The sequence below is a fragment of the Scyliorhinus canicula genome, chromosome 4, assembly GCF_902713615.1.
Source record: "Scyliorhinus canicula chromosome 4, sScyCan1.1, whole genome shotgun sequence".
Classification (NCBI taxonomy): domain Eukaryota; kingdom Metazoa; phylum Chordata; class Chondrichthyes; order Carcharhiniformes; family Scyliorhinidae; genus Scyliorhinus; species Scyliorhinus canicula.
This window is the reverse complement of record NC_052149.1, coordinates 135,088,211-135,109,104: the sequence shown is the minus strand read 5'-3', so window position 1 is coordinate 135,109,104 and position 20,894 is coordinate 135,088,211. Positions and strand designations below refer to the sequence as shown.

General features: G+C 47.8%; 1 protein-coding gene across 1 annotated transcript in view; it reads right to left on the bottom strand.

Annotated features, from left to right (window-relative positions):
* Positions 1 to 20,894, bottom strand: part of LOC119965024 (lymphocyte cytosolic protein 2-like) — a 220,454-nt gene that overhangs the window by 86,521 nt on the left and 113,039 nt on the right. The window contains exons 6-7 of the mRNA XM_038795232.1: positions 13,277 to 13,320; positions 11,665 to 11,866 (exon numbers count right to left, since the gene is read on the bottom strand). Coding sequence (XP_038651160.1) covers positions 11,665 to 11,866; positions 13,277 to 13,320 — 246 coding nt within the window. The remainder of the gene's footprint in view (positions 1 to 11,664; positions 11,867 to 13,276; positions 13,321 to 20,894) is intronic.

The following is a 20,894-nucleotide window of genomic DNA, read 5'->3' as shown; positions in this document are numbered from 1 at the left end:
ATATAACCATAATTGGACCGACCATATAACCATAACTGGACCAACCATATAACCATAACTGGACCGACCATATAACCATAACTGGACCGACCATATAACCATAACTGGACCGACCATATAACCATAACTGGACCGACCATATAACCATTACTGGACTGACCATATAACCATAATTGGACCGACCATATAACCATAACTGGACCCACCATATAACCATAACTATACCAACCATATAACCATAACTGGACCAACCATATAACGATAAATGGACTAACTGTGTAAACATAACTGAACCAATCATAACTGGACCAACCATATAACTATGACTAGACAAGCCATAAAACCATAATTGAAGCAGCATTCAGCTTATCAATAGCCTTTATGTTTGTTGTCCATATCTCAGAGGCATGTAACCTAGATGGCAAACATATAATACCTTAGCGCTCTTTTTCTAAGATTCAGGTTAAATTCCTTTGATGTCAATACATCCTTCATCCTGAAAAAGCAGGTCTTGGCTATCACAAATTTTCTTCAATTCCCACCACCATTCTATCCCCCCACTGTCGGTGATACTCTACCCAAGGTATGTGAACCGCTACATCTTGTTCCAGAGCTTGTTCAGTGATGTCAGGTCTCTGCTTGTCTCCAATGTCTTGGTTGTCTTCACATTCATTCTTAATCCATGTTCCTCCCTCCCTGCTTTCAGTTTGTTTACAATTTCCTGGAGAGTCTCTTCTAACTCTGCAATCAATGCAGTCTTATCTGTGTATCTCAAGTTGTTATGTTCAAACCTCCCAATGTTGCAACCTGGTAGATTTTCTATGTTTCTAAAGATGGCCTGTCATGTAGCAGTTCCTACAAAAGAACAAAGAAAAGTACAGCACAGGAACAGGCCCTTCGGCCCTCCAAGCCTGCACCGATCATGCTGCCCGTCCAACCAAAAACCTTCGACACGTCCCAGATCCGTATCCCTCTATTCCCATCCTATTCATGTATTTGTCAAGATGCCCCTTAAACATCACTATTGTACCTTCTTCCACCACCTACTCCAAAGTTTTGTGTAAAAAACTTGCCCCGCACATCTGCTCTAAACTTTGCCCCTTGCACTTTAAACCTATGTCCCCTAGTAATTGACTCTTCCACCCTGGAGAACATCTTCTGACTATCCCACCGCCACTTTGTCACATGCTTTGACAAAGGGTCATCTGGACTCAAAACGTTAGCTCTATTCTGTCCCTACAGATGCTGCCAGACCTGCTGAGATTTTTCAGCATTTTCTCTTTGGTTTCAGATTCCAGCATCCACAGTAATTTGCTTTTATCTTCTGACTATCCACTCTGTCCATGCCCCTCATCATTTTGTAGACTTCTATTAGGTCGCCGTTGATGATTGGTTTCTTTTTCGTGTTCCCAGGGCATCACTGGTAGCTTTCAGAATTGTTATTTCATGGGGGTTTAATGCAGACTTGTTTTCTCAGTCAAATAGTAAATTTCACCTTCAGAACGATACAGCGCAGTACAGGCCCTTTGGCCCACGATGTTGCACCGACATGGGAAGTCAAAAACTAAAGGCCATCTAACCTACACTATGCCATTATCATCCATATGCTTATCCAATAAACTTTTAAATGCCCTCAATGTTGGCGAGTTCACTACTGTTGCAGGTAGGGCATTCCACGGCCTCACCACTCTTTGCGTAAAAAACCTACCTCTGATCTCTGACCTATATCTATTACCCCTCAATTTATGGCTATGTCCCCTCGTGCTAGCCACCTCCATCTGTCCACCCTATCTAACCCTCTGATCATTTTGTATGCCTCTATTAAGTCACCTCTTAACCTTCTTCTCTCTAACGAAAACAACCTCAAGTCCATCAGCCTTTCCTCATAAGATTTTCCCTCCATACCAGGCAACATCCTGGTAAATCTCCTCTGCACCCGTTCCAAAGCTTCCACGTCCTTCCTATAATGAGGCGACCAGAACTGTACGCAATACCAGAGTTTTGTACAGCTGCAACATGACCTCATGGCTCCGGAACTCAATCCCTCTACCAATAAAGGCCAACACACCATAGGCCTTCTTCACAACCCTATCAACCTTGGAGTGTAGCAACCACACTTGTACACCACATTCTTTCTATTTGACTATTATATTGCCGGACTGACATTTTCAACATTAAGCAGTAAATTTACTGGAACCTGCCAATGAAAGTTCCTCTTGTTACTAGAAAAACATGGCTTTGGGCCCATGCAAAATAATGGAGTTGCACCTATTTGGCAGTGGTTAGCACTGCTATTTCACAGCTCCAGGGTCCAAGGTTCAGGGGCAGCACGGTAGCATGGTGGTTAGCATAAATGCTTCACAGCTCCAGGGTCCCAGGTTCGGTTCCCGGCTGGGTCACTGTCTGTGCGGAGTCTGCACGTCCTCCCCGTGTGTGCGTGGGTTTCCTCCGGGCGCTCCGGTTTCCTCCCACAGTCCAAAGATGTGCGGGTTAGGTGGATTGGCCATGCTAAATTGCCCGTAGTGTCCTTAAAAGTAAGGTTAAGGGGGGGGGGGGGTTGTTGGGTTACGGGTATAGGGTGGATACGTGGGTTTGAGTAGGGTGATCATTGCTCGGCACAACATCGAGGGCCGAAGGGCCTGTTCTGTGCTGTACTGTTCTATGTTCTATGTTCTATGTTCTATGTTCGATTTCTGTCTTGGATCACTGTCTGTGTGGAGTTTGCACGTTCTCCCCGTGTCTGCGTGGGTTTCCTCCGGGTGCTCCGGTTTGCTCCCACAGTCCAAAGATGTTCAGGTTAGGTGAATTGGTCATGCTAAATTGTCCTTCATGTCCAAAAAGGTTAGGTGGGGTTACGGGGATAGAGTGGAGGTGTGGGTTTAAGTGGGGTGCTCTTTCCAGACTGGATGGGCCGAATGGCTTCCTTCTGCATTGTAAATTCTATGATTCTATTTTCTCCTCAGAAGATTGGACTTTGAATTAATACTAACAACTGGGCCTGATTGCTAATTATTTTTTCAACACGGTTAGGGTGTAATTTCTTCATGGACCCAGAGGTGGCTCACATACATATAGTGGAGGAAGAACCTCTGGTTCACCCAGCCTGTCCTTTACAACTGTGATCGGAATATCCACTTTCCCTTACCGGAGTCCATGTGTTCTTCAGAGAGAGGCTAAAAAATAGATTTTAAAAGTTGGCCAATAACTAGGAACAAAATCTGAGACGTTCCCCTCTGATCCCCTCAGGCAATCAAAGCCGAAGAAATGATCTTTCTGGCTAATGAACCAGTCGTTACTTTCTGAAGAGCTGATCACCGTCCCTGAAATGTGCCTGTAAAATTTCACAGGGAGTAATCTGAACATACTACATCTAAAATAGAGAGAGAATAAACATGGCAGTGATCAATGTCCATATGCAGCAAGATATGGACAGTATTCAGGCTCAGGCTGATAAATGCCAGGCAATCACCACTTCAACATGAGATAATCTAACCATTCGCACCATGACATTCAATGGCATTATCATCACTACACCCCCCACTACCAACATCTTGGGGGGGGGGTGGTTACCATTGTCATGTAAGTGTCCCTTTAAGAAAGGTTTAGTCTCTTATCATGTGACTTGCAGCACATGTGACTTGTGACAGCTGTGGCTGTCAGGTGAGAGGGTTTCTTTTAGGTTTCAGTTTGACTGCTTTGGACTGCAGAAAGAGAAAGAAGTGTTTTCCCTGTTTCTCATTTTAAAAGCTGTTCCATTAAAAAGCTCATTGGTTGTGGCTAACTTTAAAGATATAGTTGCTTTCCAGAAGGAGTTTGAAAATCGCTTATTGTCACGAGTAGGCTTCAATGAAGTTACTGTGAAAAGCCCCTAGTCGCCACATTCCGGCGCCTGTCCAGGGAGGCTGGTACGGGAAGTTTGGGAGTTTGAATCTGCTGGTTGGAACTGGATCAGAATTTCCGGAAAAGGACCAGTCCCATTCAAGTGAGAATACAGTGTGCTGAGCCACGCCCTTGAAAAGGGGTTTTGGTTTAATTGAATTCTGTTGTTTAATTGGAAGAGCTGAGGGGGAATTCATTCAGTGTTGTATACATAGATTACTGTAGCTGTATGGCGTCTTTATGTTTGTAATTGATAAAAATTCTTGCTGTGTTTATATATACATATGTTAACTACATTCTTAGAATAAACCTTGTTTTGATTAAAGTGTCCAGGAAGTCTGATGAATCACACCTGCAGTGAATGCTTTTGCGCTCATCCTAGCCAAATTCAACATAAAAGTTGTAGGTCAGATGAACTTCAGAGTACACTTTGGAGTTTCTGAACCCTGGCCCATAATACCATTGACCAGAAATTGAATTCGACCAGCCATATAAATCTGTAGCTACAAGACCAGGTCAGAAACTGAGAATTATGTGGAGAGTAACTCACTTCCTGACTCCCCAAAGCCTGTCCACCATCTATAAGGCACAAGTCAGGGGTGTAGTGGAAAACTCTCCACTTGCCTGATGAGTGCAGCTCTAATCCCACTCAAGAAACTCAACATCACCCAGGACAAAGCAGCCTACTTGATTGGCACCCCTTCCATTCCCTCATTCACTCCCTCCACCACCAATGCGTTGTGTACCATCTACACTGCACTACAGGAACTCACCAAGGCTCCTTAAACAGAACATTTGAAACCCGCAACCTCCACCATCTCGAAAGCCAAGTGCAGCAGGCTCATGGGAACACCATCTCCTGGAATCTCTCCTCCAGCCACACACCATCCTGACTTTAAAATATATCACTGTTACTTCATGGTCACTGGGTTAAAATCCTGGAACTCCTTCCCTAATAGCACGGTGGGTGAACCTACACCACATGGGCTGCAATTCACCTGAGGAAGGAGCAGTGCTCCGAAAGCTAATGTTTGAAAAAACATGTTGGACTTTAACCTGGTGTTGTAAGACTTCTTATTGCAGCTCAAGAAGGGAGCTCACCACCACCTTTTCAAAGGCAGTAAGTGATGGGTAATAAATCATCGCCTAATCAGCGATGCCCACAGCCTATAAAAAAACCTACCTCTCTGATTAAGGTATTTAAGATGATTAAAGGCTTTGTTAGTATACGTAGACAGAGACATTGGGGATCAAATTTGTTGGGTGTAGCTATGCAGACTTATATCAAATTGACAGGGCAGGCAGCACCGTGGGTTTCTGTTCCTGTGTGGCCTGCACGCTGCTTTTTACAGATTTCAATAAAGAACACCATCCAGGCCAGGCAGGTTGCACTGACTGCCCCAATACGTCTCCATCGCTACACAAAAACATTTCTCCCACAATGTCTCCTCAGGAGGGAGGAGTCCAGAACAAGGTAGATAACATTAAAATTGGAGCTGGGCCATTCAGGGCTAACATGTCCCCTGACTCCACATGCTCTGTCCTCAGTCATGAGTCTACTGTTGTATTTTATCAAAAGCCTTTTGAAAATCCAAATACATCACATCCACACTTCCAATGCTTCTTCAAAGAATACAATAGGATAGGCCAACCATGATTGTCCCTTTTGAAATCTCGCTGACTAGCCTTTATTTCATTTTTATTGTTGAGATATTTTTCCATTACATCTTTGATCAAAGGTTCAGTAATCATTCTGGACTGACATTAAGAAGAGGCCAATATTTGCCTGGATAAATCTACATCCTTTTTAATCACAGGAATTACATTAGCTGTCTCTCAGTCCTATGCACAATTCCCCATCTCATGATTTTTCATGAATATATAGTAACACCTCGTTATCTCTTCCCTCACATCTTTTAATATGAACAGATGCAATCCATTCAGATGAGGGCTTTTTCCTCACTAACTTTAAGTAATTTAACGAATCTCTTCGCCTTTTCTAACTTAAATATCTTTTTAATTGTTTTGATCTCCTCAGTAAATGTTGTGTCGGAGGTCTTGTAGTGTATTGGGTAGTGCCCTTGCCTCCAAGCCAGAAGCTCCGTGTCAGTGCAACTCTGGGACTTGATGGTGGAGGAAGGCATGTTCATGATGTGGCTGAGTAACAATCTTTAAATTGTTCCAGCACACAGTAATGGCGGGCGGTAAGAGCGGCAGAGATGCCTGGTCAGCCTTGGGATGGAAAGAAATTTGGAACCTGTGCCATCACTATCCATTGCTCCAGGCATGCCACATAGAATCATAGAATTTACAGTGCAGAAGGAGGCCATTCAGCCCATCGAATCTACACCTGCCCCTGGAAAGGGTACGTATGCCCATGCTCCTACCCCCTGTAACGCAGCGGCCCCTCCTAACCTTTGAACACTAGGGGCAATTTAGCATGGTCAACCCACTTAACCTGCACATCTTTAGACTGTGGGAGGAAACTGGAGCACCCAGAGGAAACCTATGCAGACACGGAGAGAAAGTGAAAACTCCACACAGTCACCCAATACAAATTCAAAAACAGCTACTTCCCCACTGTTACCAGACTCCTAAATGACCCTCTTATGGACTGATCTGATCTCTTCACACATCTTCTCTACTGTGTAGTACTGCACTCCTGTATGTTTCACCTGACGCCTATATCTATGTATTTACATTGTGCATTTTATGTTTGCCCTATTATGTATTTTTGTTTCATGTATGTCTGAACTGTACACAGAACAATACTTTTCACTGTACCTCCTCACACGTGACAATGAACAAATCCAATTCAAAAGGAGCATTAGTATGTGTACAGGAGCAGTGGTACGTGTACAGGAGCAGCGGTGTGTGTGTAGGAGTAGCTGTATGTGTACAGGAACAGCAGAACGTGTACAGGAACAGCAGGACGTGTACAGGAACAGCAGGACCTGTACAGGAACAGCAGTACATGTACAGGAACAGCAGTACGTGTATAGGAATAGCTATATGCGTACAGGATCAACAGTACATGTACAGGAACAGCAGGACGTGTACAGGAACAGCAGGACGTGTACAGGATCAACAGTACATGTACAGGAACAGCAGGACGTGTACAGGAACAGCAGTACATGTACAGGAACAGCAGGACGTGTACAGGAACAGCAGGACGTGTACAGGAACAGCAGGGCGTGTACAGGAACAGCAGGACGTGTACAGGAACAGCAGGACGTGTACAGGAACAGCAGTACATGTACAGGAACAGCAGTACATGTACAGGAACAGCAGTACATGTACAGGAACAGCAGTACGTGTATAGGAACAGCAGTACATGTACAGGAACAGCAGGACGTGTACAGGAACAGCAGTACATGTACAGGAACAGCAGGACGTGTACAGGAACAGCAGTACATGTACAGGAACAGCAGGACGTGTACAGGAACAGCAGTACATGTACAGGAACAGCAGGACGTGTACAGGAACAGCAGGACGTGTACAGGAACAGCAGGACCTGTACAGGAATAGCAGTACATGTACAGGAACAGCAGTACGTGTATAGGAATAGCTATATGCGTACAGGATCAACAGTACATGTACAGGAACAGCAGGACGTGTACAGGAACAGCAGGACGTGTACAGGATCAACAGTACATGTACAGGAACAGCAGGACGTGTACAGGAACAGCAGTACATGTACAGGAACAGCAGGACGTGTACAGGAACAGCAGGACGTGTACAGGAACAGCAGGGCGTGTACAGGAACAGCAGGACGTGTACAGGAACAGCAGGACGTGTACAGGAACAGCAGTACATGTACAGGAACAGCAGTACATGTACAGGAACAGCAGGACCTGTACAGGAACAGCAGTACATGTACAGGAACAGCAGTACATGTACAGGAACAGCAGTACGTGTATAGGAACAGCAGTACATGTACAGGAACAGCAGGACGTGTACAGGAACAGCAGTACATGTACAGGAACAGCAGGACGTGTACAGGAACAGCAGTACATGTACAGGAACAGCAGGACGTGTACAGGAACAGCAGGGTGTGTACAGGAACAGCAGGACGTGTACAGGAACAGCAGTACATGTACAGGAACAGCAGGACATGTACAGGAACAGCAGGACGTGTACAGGAACAGCAGGACGTGTACAGGAACAGCAGTACGTGTACAGGAACAGCAGGACGTGTACAGGAACAGCAGGACGTGTACAGGAACAGCAGGACGTGTACAGGAACAGCAGTGCATGTACAGGAACAGCAGGACGTGTACAGGAACAGCAGGACGTGTACAGGAACAGCAGTACATGTACAGGAACAGCAGTACGTGTACAGGAACAGCAGGACGTGTACAGGAACAGCAGGACGTGTACAGGAACAGCAGTACATGTACAGGAACAGCAGTACGTGTACAGGAACAGCAGGACGTGTACAGGAACAGCAGGGCGTGTACAGGAACAGCAGTACGTGTACAGGAACAGCAGTACATGTACAGGAACAGCAGGACGTGTACAGGAACAGCAGGACGTGTACAGGAATAGCAGTACATGTACAGGAACAGCAGGACGTGTACAGGAACAGCAGGGCATGTACAGGAACAGCAGGACGTGTACAGGAACAGCAGGACGTGTACAGGAACAGCAGTACATGTACAGGAACAGCAGGACGTGTACAGGAACAGCAGGACGTGTACAGGAACAGCAGTTCATGTACATGAACAGACGTGAACCCAACTCAGAATGGGTATGGATGGAGGAGACCTCCTGTAAAGGAACAACCCTCTGGGCCATGTGATGCACGATCAATTGCACAAAGACGAGAGTTGGATACAACTGAGGCTTTATTGCTCTAAGATGTGTGGCCTCCCACAACAGCTGGCGAAATGGCTGCTGCATGAGGACACACACATTTATACTCCGGAGCCAGCAGGCAGGGACTACCGACGTACCTGTAGTACAGGTCCTACCATACATCACCTAATATAGGTGCAACAGTGGTTTACCACACCCATGGCTACAGCAGCGCTCCTATCCTCCTTGACAAAATACACAACAAGCCCAGCGGTAGCGGCCACGCTGAGAACGTGAGCCTTACTGAGACAACACTTCGGGCTAACTAAGATATCCCCCATAGTCCCCATCTGCAGCAATCACAAATTCCCCCCAGCCATGCTAGACACCACCTTCAAAACATGAAGATGAGACGGGGGCACACTGATGGTCAGAGACACTTTTACGTAGGGCACAGGCTGGCAACACTGGACGAACTGACGAAGAAGTGGAGACTACTGAAAGGTCAGGAAATGAGGCACCTGCAAATAAAACACTTCCTCTGCAAAGAGACAGTAGGCAAACACGGGGTCCCAGAAACCACACTATTAGAGGACCTGATAGGCACAAGCAGTAAAGAAGGTGGACTATGTGGAAAAATGTACGGACAGTTACTGGACAGAGCTCGAACACCACTGGACGAGACCAGACGGAAATGGGAGGACAAACTGGGGACAGAGGTGGGGTGGGGACTCTGGAGCGAAGCACTGAGTAGGGCCAACTCCACCTCCTCCTGAGCAAGGCTCAGCCTAATGCAGCTCAGAGTGGTGCACAGAGCACACCTGACCAGAACCCGAATGAGTAGTTTCTTCCCGGAGGTGGAGGACAAATGTGAGCGGTGCCAGAGGGGCCGGCCAACCACACTCATGTTCTGGGCTTGTCCCAAACATCCTGTGTTCTGGACAGCCTTCTCCGAGGCAATGTCCAGGGTTGTGGGGGTGAGGGTGAAGCCATGCCCAATAGTGGCAATCTTCGGGGTATCAGAGCAACCAGAGCTACACATGGGGAAGAGGAGCGACGCCCTAGCTTTCGCTTCCATAATTGCACGCCGGAGAATCCTGCTCGGCTGGCGATCAGCAGCTCCACCCACAGCTGCAGACTGGCTCGCTGACCTCTCGGAATTTCTCCACCTGGGAAAGATTAAGTATGCCATCCGAGGGTCAGAGGAAGGCTTCCTGGATGCATCGGGCAGTTCATCGGCCTGTTCTAAACCTGTCTGAGTCCAGCAACGAAGAATAAGATTGGAAAACGGGAGATAGGAAGAAAAAAAAAGAGGATGGACAAGAGGAAAACAAAGACAGAGGGGGAACCAAAAGAATGCACAATGTGGGGGGGGGGGGGGGTATGAAAGGGGAGGGGGAAGGGAGAGGGGGAGGGCACAAGAAGGGGCTAGGGAGGGGTGGAAGGGACCACAGGCTACGTCAGATGTGTGCATAAAGTAAATTAAGGAAAGGACAGGATAAACCTTTCCGTTTAGTACAATAAATTAACGTGGCAAAAATGTGTATAATTGTTGATAAATGTGAAAATGGCAATAAAAAGATTTTTTAAAAATATGTACATGAACGGCAGTACGTGTACAGGAACAGCAGCATGTATACAGGAACAGCAGTACATGTACAGGAACAGCAGTGCATGTACAGGAACAGCATTGCATGTACAGGATCAGCAGTAAGTGTACAGTAACAGCACTATGTGTACAGGAACAGCATGTGTACAGGAACAGTATGTGTACAGGAACAGCAGTGCATGTACAGGAACAGCAGTGCATGTACAAGAACAGCACTGTGTACAGGAACAGCATGTGTACAGGAACAGCAGTGCATGGACAGGAACAGCAGTGCATGCACAGGAACAGCAGTGCATGTACAGGAACAGCAGTGCATGTACAGGAACAGCAGTGCATGTACAGGAACAGCACTGTGTACAGGAACAACATGTGTACAGGAACAGCATGTGTACAGGAACAACAGTGCATGTACAGGAACAGCAGTGCATGCACAGGAACAGCAGTGCATGTACAGGAACAGCAATGCATGTACAGGAACAGCAGTGCATGTACAGGAACAGCAGTGCATGTACAAGAACAGCACTATGTGTACAGGAACAACAGTGCATGTACAGGAACAGCAGTGCATGTACAGGAACAGCAGTGCATGTACAGGAACAGCAGTGCATGTACAGGAACAGCATGTGTACAGGAACAGCAGTACATGTACAGGAACAGCAGTGCATGTACAGGAACAGCAGTGCATGTACAGGAACAACAGTGCATGTACAGGAACAGCAGTACATGTACAGGAACAGCAGTGCATGTACAGGAACAGCAGTGCATGTACAAGAACAGCACTGTGTACAGGAACAGCATGTGTACAGGAACAGCAGTGCATGTACAGGAACAGCAGTGCATGTACAGGAACAGCAGTGCATGTACAGGAACAGCAGTGCATGTACAGGAACAGCAGTACATGTACAGGAACAGCAGTACATTCAAGTTATATTCTCACTTGAATATAAAACACACAAACTTCAGCAGAAATAGAGTTCTCCTCAACATTCTGGTGAACATTCCCTCTATCGTATTTAAACCAGCTTAAATCTGGAACTAAATAATTTAATCTCCACAGGTGAACAATTAAAGTTGAGAGAACAATTATGTAAAGACTTTTCTTGAAATTAGAATTAAATTTAAACAACAATTCCATAGTGAGGCTGCTCTCAGCCTTGTTCTTCTGGTAGAAAATTGAAGCCTCGTCTTGACTGTCCCAGCAGCTTCTGGCACTTCATCTACCTACCAACACCCGTAATTTGTACTCTACTGTTCTGGCTACATGTTAAAGTGTTTTAATTAATGCTCTGCAAACTTGTTCAGGCCTGAATTATCTGCTGTATTCTGTAAGAGGCAGCTCCTGATAAACACCAACCTGTCGGTTGATTTTGGGAAGGTACCTGCATAGTCCGAGTCATTGGAAATCGGTTTTGCTGCACATATCATGATCTGATGGGCTTCTTCGTCGTTTGAAGGAGGCGGTTCATAGTCATTTTCACTGTTGTGACCTTCGCCATCTTCATTTGGTGATTCATAATCTCCGTCATCATCCTCAGATTCTTGCTGTTGATCTGGATCCTCATAGTCATCATCATCCTCTGTCTGAATGACACAACGTTTACTTTTTTTTAAAAATAATTTTTATTGAAAGAGTTTTTCCATACAGACATTTACCCCTACTAATTTTTAAATTATTTACAACACAATCCCTCTAGGCAAATATCCCTCCCTCGCCCGCCCTCTCGCGCGCACCAGTCCTCCCCCCCCCCCCCCAAGCAACAACTTAACAAACAAGGCAGCCTACAGTTTCAGACATGAGCAGCGAGCAGACTTGCCCGCGTTACAGTCGTGCATGTCCCCCCACGACCATTGCTGCCCCCTCCCTCCCCTCCCCTCCCCCCCTCCCCTCCCCCCCTCCCCCCCTCCCCTCCCCACCTCCCCCCCTCCCCTCCCCCCCCTCCCCTCCCCCCCTCCTCCCCTCCCCTCCCCCCCTCCCTCCCCTCCCCCCTCCTCCCCTCCCCTCCCCTCCCCCCCCTCCCCCCCTCCCCCCCTCCCCCTCCCCCCCCCTCCCCCCCCCCCTCCCCCTCCCCCCCCTCCCCCCCCCTCCCCCTCCCCCCTCCCCCCCCTCCCCCCCTCCCCCCTCCCCCCCCTCCCCCTCCCCCCTCCCCCCCCCTCCCCCCCTCCCTCCCCCTCCCCCCTCCCCCCCTCCCCCCTCCCCCCCCCCTCCCCCCCTCCCCCCTCCCCCCTCTCCCCCCCCCTCCCCCCCCCTCCCCCCCTCCCCCCCTCCCCCCCTCCCCCCCCCTCCCCCCCCTCCCCCCCCCTCCCCCCCACCCTCCCCCCCCCTCCCCCCCTCCCCCCCCCTCCCCCCCTCCCCCCCTCCCCCCCCCTCCCCCCCCTCCCTCCCCCCCTCCCCCCTCCCCCCCTCCCCCCCTCCCCCCTCCCCCCCCTCCCCCCCTCCCCCCCCCCTCCCCCCCCCCCCTCCCCCCCTCCCCCCCCCCCCCTCCCCCCCGGGTTGCTGCTGCCACGACCCCGAACGCCTATCTCTGATCTAAAAGTCAAGGAAAGGTTGCCACCGCCTGGAGAATCCCTGTACCGACCCTCTCAGGGCAAATTTGATCCTTTCTAGCTGAATATAGCTCGCCATATCGTTAATCCAAGTTTCAACGCTTGGAGGCCTCGTGTCCTTCCATTGAATTAATATCCTTCGTCGAGCCACTAGGGACGCAAAGGCCAGTATTCCGGCCTCCCTAACCTCCTGTACCCCCGGTTCTACCCCGACCCCAAAGATCGCAAGCCCCCATCCTGGTTTGACCCTGGACCCCACTACCTTCGACACCGTCCTTGCCACCCCCTTCCAGAACCCTTCCAGCACCGGACATGCCCAGAACATATGCACATGGTTCGAACACAACGTTTACTTTTAACATCAAACTTTTACAGGATGCATCAGTGAAAATATAGTTACCCTCTTCAAAAGCACAGTATTGTGAAAAGGAAAATGAGGCTACTTACAAATTCATCTGAAGCCCATCCAACGTCCTCATCTGGTTTGTAATCTGTAATGACAGGGCAACAGTGAACAAGTGTAGGCTCTGAAATTTTCTGTCTTACCATCTGTGGCTTTCGTCTCAACTATGTATCAGAGTTGAGAAAAGTGCCTGAATTGAAGTTGCCACCATTGAGACTCTGAAGTAGAACATTAGCTGAAACAAGAATGCAGCCCTGAAATGACATTCCTTCCAACTGCTCCTCCAACGGCAACAACTTACAAAATGTAGGGGTGGCATGGTGGAGCAGTAGTTAGCACTGCTGCCTCACAGTGCCAAGGACCCAGGTTCGATCCTGGCCCCAGGCCACTGGCCGTGGAGTTTGCACATTCTCCCCGTGTCTGGGTGGGTTACACCCCCACAACCCAAAGATGTGTAGGGTAGGTGGAATGGCCATGCTAAATTGCTCCTTTTAAAAAACATCGTGAAATGTCCCAAAGCTCATCAGATGATCAGTGAGCAGATGGGGCAGCACGGTGACACAGTGGTTAGCACTGCTGCTTCACTGTGCCGTGGACACAGGTTCAATTCCGGCCTTGGGTGACTGTGTGGAGATTGCACCGAGTCTACATGGGTTTCCTCAGGTGGTCCAGTTTCATCCCACAGTCCTAAGGTTATGTGGATTGGCCATGCTAAATTGTCCCTTAGAATCCAAAAGATGTGCAGAGTTGGTGGCATGGCTGAGATTAGATGGCGGGGCTAGGGTGTGGGAGTGGGCCTAGGTAGGGTGTTCTTTCAGAGGGTCAGTGGAGACTTGATTGGTCGAATGGCCTCTTTCTGCACTGTAGGGATTCTATTGTGAGCTTAATACGGACTGATCAGGACAGGTGACCAAAACCTTGAAAATGCTGAGAAAAGATGGTGAAAAACTTGGATGTGGAAATATTTCAGGTCAGTGTTGTCCATCTCCAAACAACAGATACACAGTCTCAGTGATGAAGTGCCTGTCTCAAGTTGGGAACATGCTGTGAACCAGGGCACCTCAACCATATTTCATGGTTACACCCATTGTTCCGGGTCCAAAGATGTGTAGGTTAGGTGAATTGACAATGTTAAAAATTGCCCCTTAGTGTCCAAAGAAGTGCAGATAAGGTGGGGTTACAGGGTAGGGTGGGGAAGTGAGCCTAGAGAGGGTACTCTTTCAGAGGATCGGGACAGACGTGACCAACCAAATATCCTCCTTCTGCACTGTAGAGTCTCCATGGACTCTATGCATCACATTAACTTGTGCCCCAAACCTCTCACTACTTAAAGTAGAAATTAGTTTTAGTGCACGTATAATACAACAGTAAAGTAGCCACAGTCCCAGATGACCATAGGCTGCTTTCCCCTTTGAGGGGGAAAGCTGACTGGTGGTGATTTAACCGGAGGATCACCACACTGGTCCGCTTTCTGCAGTCTCTGGTATTCTGGAAAGATAAGATAAGTAAAATCAGGAACATGGGTCGGCCATTCAGCCCCTCATTCCTGCTCCACCATTCGCCGAGATCTGGGTTGATCTGCACCTCAACTTGTTAACTTTGATAGAGTCCTAACTTATCTTCAGAGCAGCTAAGAGCCAATTATGTCTGTAAGGGACTGGAGTTACCCAGAGGCCAGAGGTTTAAAGTCACACCCTTGTTCTAGAATCTGTTCCTACATTAAATATATGACCAGGGGACACCTGGAAAGGAGACTGTGGGACAGCATGCAGAAACTGGGAGAAGGGCACCATAACAGGAACAAAAGGGACAATAAGTAGAGGAGGAGGAGGGGTTCCAGCCTCAACAGAACAAGGACAAGCACCGAGGGTAAGGAGGCAGAGTGCGGGGAAATGGTGAGGAGGCATAGCGAGAGGCAGAGAGTAGAACCAGAAACCAATGAGAAATAGGCGAGTAGATAGAGACAGTACCAGCGATTAAAATGATACGGAAAGCAAGGCACACACAATGTGAGCAACCCCATGGGACCTTAACTCACAATAACACAGACTTTCAGGTTTCATGTAAAACGGAACTAAACTGCCTTTCGAGTAAAAAAAATTGTGCATTCTAAATTGTTTGAAAGCACTTTACGGTGTTAAGTGACCAAGTTCCAGCGATAGTTGCTATTAAATAATGAACCGTCTAATCTGGCTATTCAACATTACAAAAGCTGCTGAATTGGGCTGTTGTCACGCAGACATGTCAGTCCCCACACAATTCATATCTTGCATATTTACCTGATTAACTAGATTCATGACATCTGCAAAACCAGAGTTTAGATCAGTGGATTGCATAAAACACCATCCCGTTTATGTCTCCAGAATTTTCTAATCATATAACTCAGCATGAGAAGGCCATTCAAGACATCCTGCCTGTGCCAGTTCTTTGAAAGAGCTATTCAATTTATCCCACCTTCCCCCTGCTTGGTCCCCTTGATCCTTCAACCTTTTCAGTGCTTCTCCAATTCTCTTTTGAAAGTTGAATCTGCTTTCACTGCCTATCACAGCCATTTCATACCATACCCTATTTCCTGCTCGATTGAAGTCAGTGGGTGTGATGTAAAAGCGGCTGCTGATTCGCAATTGCGCATTTCACCCTATCACCTCGTTCCAACTTCACTTCTTATTTTTTCTGGTCTTCAGTCAGTGAGAATTCATAAGAACATAAGAAACAAGAGCAGTGTTCAGTCAACCATTTAATATGATCATGTCTGAATGTCCACATCAGTTCCATTTTGCTGACCTATCCTCACACCCCCAATAATTCTATTTCTCTGTGTCTTGAACCTACTCAATGGCTGTACACCCACTGTCCTCTGGGGGAGAAGATTTCAAACATCTACACCCCAGTAGTTGGATTGTTTGAAAAGGTGGCTAATCCTCATAAACACTACAGTGATGGTGTCATGGTGCTGTAGAAAGATATCGGAGAGTTTCGAAACCCTGCACAGGAAGTGGTAAGGCGAGGGTTCACAGAGATATTTACTGGTTCAAGTTCCATTTCTCACCAGATTCTTAGTGGAGGCAACTCCGTTCCAACAGGGACGAGAGGGGAAACGAGAGACACCAGGTGCCTCCGTGGTTGGGTCAGGAATATGGGCAGCGGGGTTGGGGGCATCTTTTATTTTAAACATTTTATTAAGGCATTTATGATTTTATGATAACAAAAAATACAAATACAAATGTAAACATTGTTCAGTGCATAACACCCCCCCCCCCCCCCCCCCCCCCCCCCCCCCCGCCAACCAACAACCATAACCAGCCAACATGGCTTATGCACACAATTCCCCAATCCCTCCATCTCCTCTCGCTGATCCCGCCTAACCTAAACTAAACTAACTCCCTCTACTCCCCCCCCTCCACCATGTTCCCTACCCCCCCCTCCGATTATATCTGCTAACAGTTCAGTTTTCCCTGAAGAAGTCGATAAACAGCTACCACCTCCTAACGAACCCTAACATTGATCCTTTCAGGGCGAACTTAAGTTTCTCAAGACTGATAAACCTGGTCATGTCGCTAACCCATACCCCCAATTTCGGTCGCTCCGAGATCCTCTAGGATAATAAAATCCGCCTTCGGGCTACCAAGGAGGTAAAGGCTGATTTAGGGGTTGGTTTAGCACACTGAGCTAAATAGCTGGCTTTCAAAGCAGACCAAGGCAGGCCAGCGGTTCAATTCCCGTACCAGCCTCCCTGAACAGGCGCCGGAATGTTGCGACTTGAGGCTTTTCACAGTAACTTCATTGAAGCCTACTCGTGACAATAAGTGATTTTCATTTCATTTCATTTCAAAGGCCAAAACGTCAGCCTCTCTCGGCCTCTGAACCCCCGGGTCTTCCGTCACTCCAAAGATCGCCATCTCCGGACTCTGGGCCACCCTCGTTTTTGGCACCGTGGACATGACGTCGGCAAATCCTTGCTAGAATCCCCTAAACTTCGGACATGCCCAAAACATGTGGACGTGATTTGCTGGCCCTCCAGCACACCTCCCGCACCTGTCCTCCACCCCAAAAAACCTGCTCATCCAGGCCACCATCATATGTGCCCAGTGAACTACCTTGAATTGAATCAGGCTGAGCCTGGCACATGATGAGGATGTATTGAATCATGACATCCTCCCACAGACCTACCTTGAGCTCCTTGCGCTTTACCTCCCGTACCTAGGATCCCTCCCACTCCATGAGCTCATCATAAATATCCGAGACCTTCCCTTCCCCCATTCCCGTTTTTGAAACTACCTTATCCTGTATCCCCGGGGCGGTAGAAGCGGAAAGGTTGAAACCTGCCTTCGTACAAAGTCCCTGACCTGCAGATAGCGAAACCCATTTCCACCCGGCAATTCAAACGCCTCCTCCAAATCCTCCAAACAAGGAAAGCTCCCATCAATAAATAGATCCCCCAGCCTCTCAATTCCTGCTCTCTGTCACCTCCGAAATCCCCCATCCAAACTCCCCGGCACAAACCGGTGATTGCCACAAATTAGAGCCAAAACCAACACTCTCTCCACTCCCATATACTTCTGCCACTGCCCTCAAACTCTCAGAGCCGCCTCTACCACCAGGCTTGTGGAGTACCGATCCGGCGAGAATGGCAGAGGTGCCATTACCAGTGCCCTTAAACTTGTGCACCTACATGATGCCACCTCTACATGCTCCCACACCGACCCCTCCCCCATTACCCACTTCCTGATCATGGCTATATTTGCCGCCCAGTAGTAGTTAGAACATAGAACGATACAGCGCAGTACAGGCCCTTCGGCCCTCGATGTTGCACCGACATGGAAAAAAACTAAAGGCCATCTAACCTACACTATGCCCTTATCATCCATATGCTTATCCAATAAACTTTTAAATGCCCTCAATGTTGGCGAGTTCACTACTGTTGCAGGTAGGGCATTCCACGGCCTCACCACTCTTTGCGTAAAAAACCCACCTCTGACCTCTGTCCTATATCTATTACCCCTCAATTTAAGGCTATGTCCCCTCGTGCTAGCCACCTCCATCCGCGGGAGAAGGCTCTCGCTGTCCACCCTATCTAACCCTCTTATCATTTTGTATGCCTCTATTAAGTCACCTCTTAACCTTCTTCTCTCTAACGAAAACAACCTCAAGTCCATCAGCCTTTCCTCATAAGATTTTCCCTCCATACCAGGCAACATCCTGGTAAATCTCCTCTGCACCCGTTCCAAGGCTTCCACGTCCTTCCTATAATGAGGCGACCAGAACTGTACGCAATACTCCAAATGCGGCCGTACTAGAGTTTTGTACAACTGCAACATGACCTCATGGCTCTGGAACTCAATCCCTCTACCAATAAAGGCCAACACACCATAGGCCTTCTTCACAACCCGATCAACCTGGGTGGCAACTTTCAGGGATCTATGTACATGGACACCGAGATCCCTCTGCTCATCCACACTACCAAGAATTTTACCATTAGCCAAATATTCCGCATTCCTGTTATTCTTTCCAAAGTGAATCACCTCACACTTCTCCACATTAAACTCCATTTGCCACCTCTCAGCCCAGCTCTGCAGCTTATCTATGTCCCTCTGTAACCTGCAACATCCTTCCGCACTGTCTACAACTCCACCGACTTTAGTGTCGTCTGCAAATTTACTCACCCATCCTTCTGCGCCCTCCTCTAGGTCATTTATAAAAATGACAAACAGCAACGGCCCCAGAACAGATCCTTGTGGTACGCCACTCGTAACTGAACTCCATTCTGAACATTTCCCATCAACTACCACTCTCTGTCTTCTTTCAACTAGCCAATTTCTGATCCACATCTCTAAATCACCCTCAATCCCCAGCCTCCGTATTTTCTGCAATAGCCGACCGTGGGGAACCTTATCAAATGCTTTACTGAAATCCATATACACCACATCAACTGCTCTACCCTCGTCTACCTGTTCAGTCACCTTCTCAAAGAACTCGATAAGGTTTGTGAGGCATGACCTACCCTTCACAAAACCATGCTGACTATCCCTAATCATATTATTCCTATCTAGATGATTATAAATCGTATCTTTTATAATCCTCTCCAAGACCTTACCCACCACAGACGTTAGGCTCACCGGCCTATAGTTACCGGGGTTATCTCTACTCCCCTTCTTGAACAAAGGGACCACATTTGCTATCCTCCAGTCCTCTGGCACTATTCCTGTAGCCAATGATGACCTAAAAATCAAAGCCAAAGGCTCAGCAATCTCTTCCCTGGCTTCCCAGAGAATCCTAGGATAAATCCCATCCGGCCCCGGGGACTTATCTATTTTCACCTTGTCCAGAATTGCCAACACTTCTTCCCTACGCACCTCAATGCCATCTATTCTAATAGCCTGGGTCTCAGCATTCTCCTCCACAATATTATCTTTTTCTTGAGTGAATACTGACGAAAAGTATTCATTTAGTATCTCGCTTATCTCCTCAGCCTCCACACACAACTTCCCACCACTGTCCTTGACTGGCCCTACTCTTACCCTCGCCATTCTTTTATTCCTGACATACCTATAGAAAGCTTTTGGGTTTTCCTTGATCCTACCTGCCAAAGACTTCTCATGTCCCCTCCTTGCTCGTCTCAGCTCTCTCTTTAGATCCTTCCTCGCTTCCTTGTAACTATCAAGCGCCCCAACTGAAACTTCACGCCTCATCTTCACATAGGCCTCCTTCTTCCTCTTAACAAGAGATTCCACTTCTTTGGTAAACCATGGTTCCCTCGCTCGGCCCCTTCCTCCCTGCCTGACTGGTACGTACTTATCAAGAACATGCAATAGCTGTTCCTTGAACAAGCTCCACATATCCAGTGTGCCCAACCCTTGCAGCCTACTTCTCCAACCAACACATCCTAAGTCATGTCTAATGGCATCATAATTGCCCTTCCCCCAGCTATAACTCTTGCCCTGCGGGGTATACTTATCCCTTTCCATCACTAACGTAAAGGTCACCGAATTGTGGTCACTGTTTCCAAAGTGCTCACCTACCTCCAGATCTAACACCTGGCCTGGTTCATTACCCAAAACCAAATCCAATGTGGCCTCGCCTCTTGTTGGCCTGTCAACATATTGTGTCAGGAAACCCTCCTGCACACATTGTACAAAGAATGACCCATCTAATGTACTCGAACTATATCTTTTCCAGTCAATATTTGGAAAGTTAAAGTCTCCCATAACAACTACCCTGTTACTTTCGCTCTTTTCCAGAATCATCTTCGCCATCCTTTCCTCTACATCCCTAGAACTATTAGGTGGCCTATAGAAAACTCCCAACAGGGTGACCTCTCCTTTCCTGTTTCTAACCTCAGCCCATACTACCTCAGAAGAAGAGTCCCCATCTAGCATCCTTTCCGCCACCGTAATACTGTCCTTGACTAGCAGCGCCACACCTCCCCCTCTTTTGCCCCCTTCTCTGAGCTTACTAAAACACCTAAACCCCGGAACCTGCAACAACCATTCCTGTCCCTGCTCTATCCATGTCTCTGAAATGGCCACAACATCGAAGTCCCAGGTACCAACCCATGCTGCCAGTTCCCCTACCTTATTTCGTATACTCCTGGCATTGAAGTAGACACACTTCAAACCACCTACCTGAACACTGGCACCCTCTTGCGAAGTCAAATCTGAGCTC